General features: G+C 35.2%; 1 protein-coding gene across 1 annotated transcript; it reads left to right on the forward strand.

Annotated features, from left to right (window-relative positions):
* The first annotated feature begins 4,377 nt into the window (after positions 1–4,377).
* Positions 4,378–5,058, forward strand: LOC147492349 (putative ubiquitin-like-specific protease 1B). The gene is made up of 3 exons (XM_086567478.1): positions 4,378–4,545; positions 4,729–4,838; positions 4,911–5,058. The coding sequence occupies exons 1-3, from the start codon at positions 4,378–4,380 to the stop codon at positions 5,056–5,058; spliced, it is 426 nt and encodes a 141-aa protein (XP_086423604.1).
* Positions 5,059–9,588: the final 4,530 nt, after the last annotated feature.

The raw sequence follows: 9,588 nt of genomic DNA on the forward strand, positions 1-9,588 counted from the left end.
TCTTTTCCCCTTTCTTTATTTCTATTATGTATTTTACACTTAAACTCTTGTAATCTCCTACCCCTTTTCCCATACTTAATACAATTCTGAGCTCACTCGGCAAAAAAAAGATGCTAAAATCTACAGTGCGCATGCTTGTGAAACGGAAAACTACTTAGGTAAGACATCAGGCCATTAGCCATTAGGCATTAGCCATTCAACAAATATTTATGACCACTCACCTTGAAACTCATCTCCATCTATCGATGATGAAAGACTCAGAATCACTTTAAACGATTTGGGAAGACTGCTCGTTTTCACTCTAAACGACTTTGTCAGACCGCTTTAAGTTGTTATAAATGATCTCTTCAGATCGTTTGGATCTATATACCAGTGATCTGAGAAGGTCGTTACTCCCACTTTCGTCTGTACATGGTATATAGTATATGTACATGATATATGGTATGTAGCATCCCAAATAATAGATGGTATATAGTATGTATCATTCTTACTTTGGCAGACCAAAACTTCTAGTAAGAATGGTGAGAACCAAGTGATAATGGTGCTCAAAAGGATGGTATATAGAATGTAGCATTCCAAATAGGGATGGTATATAGTATGTATCATCCTTACTTTGGTAGACCAAAACTTCCCGTAAGAATGGTGAGAACCAAGTGATAATGGTGCTCATCCAGATGGTACATGGTCTGTAGCATGACAAATAATGGATACTACATAGTATTTATCATCCATACTTTGGCAGATCAAAACTTCCAGGAAATTAAAATGGGTTAGCGACGCAAACAAGAGTAACGATTTGTTAAAAGAAATTATATATATATATATATATATAGTTATAATTGTTGAACAAGTTTTTAAAAGTGCCGGTGTGTATGCACACATCTACTTTCTAGTTTAAAGAATAATTTTTTTTTTAAAATAGGGTATGTATTTATGTAAAATCTTTTTCTTGAAGAGTACTATTTGAAATTAATAGGGTTTTTTAGACATTGGTCCTACTATTACTATGGTAATTAGACTTTGGTCCAGAAATGCTAAAATATTAGTTTTTGGTCCTACTTCTGTTACTTGACCGTCACCTACTACTGTGGTCATGCCGTTTGCTCTTTTGAGAGTACGTCACATGTGCTTACAAGTAAGACTAAATTTTAATATCTAACTTATAATAAGGACCATGTCCTAACATTGACATTATTATCTAGGTCAAATACTAACTTATGTTTAAGAGTGAGAAAGGACGATGGTTTAGACAATGTGTACCTTCCAATCCTCCTGTTTCGATCTTCTGCAACTCTTCCTTATGTTCTCTAAGTTTTGCAAGTTTTACTTCTAGTTCCATAGTATATGCCTTGTAGAGAATCAAAAAACAAAAAGATACCAAAAGAATTGTTTAGAAAACACATGCATAGCTTAAGAAGGAAACTAGGAAAAATTGTTTTGAAAACACATGCATGGAAGAAGGAAACTAGAAAAATTGTTTTGAAAACACATGCATAGAAGAAGCACTATGGTGTCGTGAGTATCTCACTACAAAGTAAGTAGTCACAAAAGAAATAAATATGCATATTTCAAGTAGGATCTTGGAACATGCATGTTATCCAAATCAAGGACATAAAGGTTCATATAATCTTTACATGTTTGGTCCATTATATATGAGGTGGCTTGGAATGATGGAACATATTAAGTTTTTACTTAGCTTGAACATTGAATTACAATTCAACGTACTTTCTGGAATTAACAATTCTACTTAGCTTGAACATTGAATCACCGATTAATCGCATATCACCGATTTTAACCGCTTAGGAAAATAGGAATTAAACATTCCAAAATCTATTACATTACCCAAAAATCGAAATCTACTGTGGGCGTTGAAAATCGGTTATTAGGGGATAGTAGAAATCAAATGCAAAGGCACGGCTGTGAAAGTGGATAGGTCGGGAGTTAAAACAGTTATTGTGTGGCCGGTTTTAGGGGATCCCGACTCATAAAAAAACCCACAAATATCTGTTCGCGCGTACTCTATCTGCAGGTATAATAGGAGTTCGTACCAATGCAAGCATAGGTTGCAAACCATAAAGAGATTTGCGCCAAGTGACATCTGGTAGACTTTGAGAAATCCATTTTTGTGAGGTGCAGCAGTTCATTTCGGAAACTAACTAAGTTGGCAAAGATGGTGAAGAGGATGAGTAGGCTATTTAACTTTGTTCTTGTTCATATAGTTTTAGTTGTTGGTAACTCATATACTTAAGTTTGGCAACTCATTTTACAAAGGGAAACATAATCATATCTTCAAAGGTGCTACCTTTTCTAAAGTTTGTATTTTTCACTCTCAATATACTTGAAAATTATATAGTTTGGGTTAAGGAGTGTCTTGTATAAGGATGAATGTGTTTTGGTCTGATATATGGTGCACAATGGTATGGTTTTGTTCAGATCCGCCCAAGCATAGAAAGGCCATCTTTGTTTTGGTGATAGTAGTTAAGGTGATTGTATAAAATTTGATTTATCATGACAGAGGTCGTCTAGTCTACTTTGGTAGTGAAAATTTTAATTTAAATCATTAACAATTCGAACACAGAGGACTAGTGTAGTATGTATACATGAGGTTAGGTGAGTTAGTTATACTAACTAAGTTCTGATACAAACGGTCTCTTCTTCTAGAACGTTTGATATGTTTTCGACATCTATTAGTGTTTTGCATAATACATAATATGTAGGAAAGTGTAAATATATGTTTTTGGTTGTTAACTACTTCTAGAGGTGTTGACATACCGTATTCGGTCTTTGGCTTTAAGTAGAAGAGGTACTAATCGGATGATATGTTATATTTGGTTTGATTTGAGAAGAAGAAAAGAGTAGTTTTTGGTGGATTTTCAGGAGGTTATTAGTTTTGAGGAAATTTGAGCAATATAGCCTTTAAGTGATGGTAAATCTTTTTTTTTAAAGGAGAGCAGTGAAAAATCTTAACTTTAAGAGATTAACCCATTTATTTTGATATTGGCTCCTGAAAAAAACACACACTATAACTTGCATATTTGTAATTATATATAACTATGTATCATGATAGAGGCCATTTGTTGTTATTGGGTTTTCATAAAGTTGTTTCTTTGCTAGTTCTTTATTTTTCATGTCTATTATAAACAATGACCTTGTGTTCTCTATTGTTTTATATACGAAAATCCCAGATTCAGAAAAATACAAAGTTGAACCAAGTTTATCGTACAACATATATGACGCTATTAACTCTCTGAAGAGGGAGTTAAGAATTGTACGGGATGAGGTCCAAGATATTAAAAGTACACTCACACCAGCTCTAAGTCAAGTAGTGGAAGATGTTGGTGCGCTTTCTATTTCTATGAATAGATTGAAGAAGATGTTAGCAGATGAAATTAATAATACCCGAAGTAGGGGAAGAGTTCCACCAAAGGATGATATTGATATCTCCATTCTGCCTTTCGACAATGAAGAAGATTTATGTACACCACCTTTAAATAAAGGCAAGGTTCTATTCTCTTCTCCAGTGACCCCCAAAGAGAATAAGGTAACTTCAACTAGAATATAGAAGCATACCCTTCAATTAGCATATAAGCTGCAATTAGTGTATAATTTGGGTTGCATTGTAGTTTGTAGTTAGCTGTGACATTGAAGACAAGCCATATACGGATATAGATCCAAAGTGGCTAGAACCTCATTGGTTGCTAACAACTGACGAAGAAAAAGTCTTCCGCTGGATATTCTCTCCTACTGCCAAACCTGGGTAAATAGTCTCATTGAATTGCCTACATGTTTTTTTGTTGCCTCATCCACCAATTAATACTATTCTTTCTTGTCACAGCGAATTCATTGCAAGTTTTTCTACGTGGCACGAGTCCCGATCTACATTTAAATGTTTGTTAGGAACCAGTGAAGTGTCACTTTTCATATGTTACTATCATCGTAGTGTTTGATTTCATAAATTTACTACTGTTTATCAAATAAATGCAGTTACTAATATGTTATTTGTTATAGTTTGGGTTTCTTTGGTGTGCCTATCTGATTGCATAACAAAAGCGTAGGTTTATGGGTAAAGACTACTATTATTTGGCGCTTATGAACACACATATGAAGGTATCAAGCTGAATCTTTTATGTTCCAAACTATAAGTTAAATTATGAGACAGTGAATCAATAACTAGGAGGATTTCAAACAAGAGACATTCTATGCATCCATCATTGTTTAGGAGTTCCAATTAAGTTTTGTAGGAATAGAGCACTGACCCATTGAAGCTTGCTGCTGCAACAAAAGCAATTAAGTTAGATTCAGACATAAGACAATATCGAAGAGTAAGATGATTTTGTCATGAATCATACGTTCTATAACATAGGTTGGGCTTGAACCATGGGAACTAATTCAATTGTTATTGTGCAGTGGTACATACCGATATTGAAAGATCATCATTGGTGGTTATACGTTATTGACCCCAAGGATCACACCGTAGTTGTGATGGATTCGCTGTCAACATCGGCTAGTAATATCTCCGGTGGTCTTCCATTTACCACCAAACTGGTTAGATTAATGCTAATGCCAAACTAATTATTGTGTGGCTCATTTTGCAATATTTTGTATGTTATGTACCTTAATGTCAGACGGATGTTACATGTTACATATCATCGTTCTGACATGAGGTTATATCGTATATATTATCCATTTTTACACTTTATGCTTATGCTTTATTTTTTGTTTGCTTAGGTTTCCTATATGCATACTTTGTTGCGTGCTCTTGGCGATGCTCATGCCATAGATTCTCCAGTCACAGATTGGATAATTACACAATGGGAAGCTCCACGACAGGCCAATGGGTAAAATGTTTAATTTCAAATTTATTAGAATTTTACCATCTAAAGTGACTAAAATGGAATTTCTCTATGTAGGTATGACTGCAGGGTGTTCACTTGTAAGTTCATGGAGTTTTGGAATAGGCAACAGTTGGACTACAACTTCACCCAGCTAGACATTCCATACTTTCGACATCAAATGGCAGTTTCAATGGTGATGTCCGAATATAATGAAGCAAAATGAGATTTGAACGAGATTTGTCAGAATATATTTTGGGAGTTTGAAACATAGTTTTGTGCAGTTGAAGTGATCTATGATATTACTATTTCAAATTCACCGTGAATTTTGTTTTGTAAGTATTTTGTAAGTGATTTTAGATTTTGTAATTAATGTATTATTACTGTTGTTGATACATACAACAGTCAATTATGAACAAGTTGTCAATTATGATATATATATATCTATATCTATATATATATATATATATATATATATATATATAATGTATCATCCCAAAATGGCTTGTCACTTGTGGGAGCTCCATTGAAGTACTTTTGAGTGAGAAAGCTTGTTCTTGATCCTAGTTAACTAGTAAACTGTCGAATATGTACACTTTATAGATGCCAAACTACTGTGCGCAGGCTCGTGAAACGGATAACTACATATGGACATCAGGCCATTAGCCATTCAGCAAATATTTATGACCACTCACCTTGAAACTCATTTACCTCTATCAATTATGGAAGATCGCTCAGAATCACTTTAAACGATCTGGGAAGACCACTCGGATTCACTCTTAACGACCTCGTCAGACCGCTGCAAGTTGTTCTAAACGATCTCTTCAGATCGTTTGGATCTATAGACCAGCGATCTGTGGAGGTCGTTAAGGCCAGTTTCATCTGTGCATGGTATATAGTATATGTACATGGTATATGGTATGTAGCATCCCAAATAATGGATGGTATATGGTATGTATCATCCTTACTTTGGCAGACCAAAAGGATACTATATGCTATACTTTGGCAGTTCATTTGAAGATCTACAACATTATCAAAAATCCACCTATATATCTCGGTTTATGGGGTACATGATATATTGCTCGAATTTGATATTTTCGTCCTTGCCCCAAACTGATTTTTAAAAAAAATATATATATATATAACACAACACAAAGGCAGTATAAAATTAACCAAAATCTAGTGTTAGATGAGTGCATAGTAAACCAAGTGCAATGAGTGCATAGTGATGGAGTTCTCATTTAGAGAAAAAATATAGTGCGTAGTTTCCCAAAATCAAGTCCAAAGTTTAGTTCATGATAAAAATGATTCATAATAAACCAAGTGCGAAATATTATACAACTGCCATTAAACTACTAAGTTGTATTCCTGATAATATTGTCATAGAAATACACTTGCCAAATAGTAAACAACGAGTTCTATGTATTCTTGATGAGAAAAAACCGTTTGGTAAGCCATGAAATTGTGAAATGTTAAAATGGCCACTGAATCAACCCAAGTGCCAAACCATAATAAAATAAAATAAGTTAACAAGTAGGACCTAGTAAATCATCTTGGAATAATTCATAAGACAACAATAGCAATGAATTTTATCAAGAGTACATAATAACACCCAACATTAAATGATCGGAACTTGATACACGTGTCCTTTTAACGCAAACCATCCTCTCTCTAAGGTTCGTTGTAGCTCACCTGTAAAATTATATAAAAAATTGTCAACAGGAGAACTAAATGCAAAAATCAAGATCTATTGTCGAGCTAAATTAGATAGAACGGCGACGGGAACATGATGGAATACCTGATTAACAGCACATTCAAACCACTCCTCGTCACCATCTGCTTCACTATCAACTTCCTTACTGTCAGCATCGACTTTATTCTCAACTTCCTCATCACACCATCTCATACTCGTCTCACCATCCTCATTATTATTACCATCTTCTTTCATATTCATATCTACTTGGATCCTCTTCTGCCATTCATCTTTCTCAGGAGCCTCCGGACCTTCATAATCGGATGGGATATAGTCTGAACGCCAAATTCAAGAACTGTCTATACTGAGTTCCAAGGAGGACGGACAGTTTGTGCATACCTTCTTCAAGTATTTTGCCATTATAGCCAGTTTGGATTTTGTACCCAGCGCTAGCCGGGACAAGTATTTTGTTTGGGCAGCATTAGGGACTATTGGGTAGTCGTTATCACTATATTGTTCGTGAAAGGAAATGTCTGTACTGAGTTCCAAGGAGGAGGGCGGAAAGTTTGGGTATGTCTTCCTCAAGTATTCTACCATTATGTCCAGTTCGGATTTTGTACTCTGCGTTAGCCGGTAAATGTCTTTTATTTTGGCAGCAATCACTTCTATTGGGGAGTTGTCATCACTATCTTGTTCGACACAGGCCTACTTGTCATCCTCGAAACAATGAGTCGGCTAATAGGCGAATCCTGCTCAATATACATATAATGGGGAGGAACACCAGTGTTTGTGATGATTTTGCTGATAAGAATGTCATAAGGAATACATATATTCTTTTTGCTTCTACTAGAATGCTCCACAATGCTATGCTAGATTATAGTTCCCAAGTCGAGTTTATCCCCTTTCCACATTACATTGAACAGATAAAGCCCAAAGTCATTGATGTGGTTAAAATGACCACATTTTGGCAAGACAGTTGAGAATAATATCCGATGGAGAATACGAAACCGCTGTTTCATCCTAGTCAATGGCAGACTATTTTCATAAGACCCCACTCCAACAAACTTGGTAATAAAATCTTTGTAATGGTGTTGAAAATTGACCTTCAATGGATAAAGAAGATGAACGTCTCCTCGAGAAACCTGAAGGGTTGACGCGATGCTTACCGGAGTAACTACAATATCTTTCCCCCAGACTTTTGTTTTGAAAATGAGGTTATGCATTTCCACTCCATGAATATTTGCGTAAAATAACTTGACCAAATGGGGTGATAAACTGAAAAATGAATAGTTTACCTAAGAAATGAACGATAAAACTCAAAACGTAAGTAAACTAAAACTATTTAAGTGTCTATTTTATCAAAGTTTCTACTCTCAATTCTATCGAAATAGAGTGGAGTAACAAATTCGTTCCTCTCCTAGTGCTCTAGCATGGATGTTTTCTAATCTAATTAGTCGGTCTTAAGTCAATGAGAGCTTTACGAAGGTGATTACTACGATACTTACTGAATTTGATTACTTGACTTTTAAACTACTAATGCTATGGAAATATGATTGTTTTGAATCTAGATAAATGATTAGAGGGGAATTGAATCCACCTCGAATCCAACTTAATAGCCTAACATAGATTCTTGTATCTCGATTCTTACGTTCTTCCCAAGAAGAAATTCGAGTTCTAATCCCTAGTGTTCATGGCATTTCTACCGAAGTACTAACTAGCATATGAGGTCGTCCACCCATTCTCATGGCTTAATCACGACCTTCTAGATTGGAATAGATTCTACAATGTTTCTACACTATACCACTAAGTTTTCATCAAGGCTTCATCAACCCCTCTAATGGAGGTTTTAGCCTTGAGTCATCAAACCATCATTTCCCATTGAATTATAACTACACATCATATTAAAATTCTAACTTAACTAAATGAACTAACAATGGTTCAATCTATTTAAACTACGGAATGATAATCAACAAGAATTAAAATCAGATCTATAAATTGAAATAACACAATTCGAAATTGAGAAAACAACTATTTTATTTATCTAATCAATCAAGAACAATGATTCAAAGACTTAATCTAAAACAAGAATTAAAAATAGAACTAAGCTTAATTTATTTAATAAAACTAGATCTAGAATTCTATATATTAATTTAGGTCTAACTAGCTACCATTAACAAAGAGCTAAGCTTTTGTTTTTATACACTCAGATCCAAAAATCGTGCATGGGCTTGGAGCCATGTTTTGGGCCAGAGAATCAGGCCCAAAACCCAATTCTTTCAATCCAAAAAGGCCTCTTCAGCTGCAGTTGGCTTCCACAGACTTTTTGTCCACTTTTGCTCCTCTGATTGGGTCAAGGCTTGGACCATTGGAAAGCTCTTTCCGAGCCGGTCGTTTTGACATAAGGTAGGCCCAATTCCGAGGTCTGAGTCCAAAGATATGGTCTTCGGAAGTTCTGTTGACTTTGTTCACTTTGTTTACTTTTGTGGAATTTTGACTTTTCAGCTTTGACCGGGCTTTAGAAAGGCTTTGTCTTCTTGGATCTTGGCCTTTAATCACGGAACTCCTTAGTAACCGACCTTTGCTCCTTTATCTCGCTAAAGTGGCACATTTCTGCACATAATGGACTTTGAAGCCTGAAATGCATAAAAACACGTGTCGGTGTTAACTCTTAATTATTACTCACATAATTGGTCTAAAAGTATGACTATTCTGAGGGTTAAAACTACAGTTTTGGGCTCTTATCAAACCACCCCCAAACAGCATTTTGCTTGTCCTCAAGCAAAGATGAGAAATTAGAATAAGTGACCAAAAATGGAGTTCTATCTACTCTCGTTTTGCTGAGTGCGATTGCATTGACCATATGCAACAAGGCCTTAAACCACTAGGAATTCCCTAGTGGAGGAGTTATAACCTCGTGAGAGTTTTCCATGAAGGTACTCACAAACTTCATCTATACTACAACGACTAAGAAATAAAACTATTGTTTCCTTATTCATGCTCCAAACTATCTATACATCTCACTAGCTATGAACAAGAATAACCAAGTCACAAACCTAAGCTAAT

Source organism: Coptis chinensis, chromosome 6, assembly GCF_015680905.1.
Source record: "Coptis chinensis isolate HL-2020 chromosome 6, ASM1568090v1, whole genome shotgun sequence".
NCBI classification, from domain to species: Eukaryota; Viridiplantae; Streptophyta; class Magnoliopsida; order Ranunculales; family Ranunculaceae; genus Coptis; species Coptis chinensis.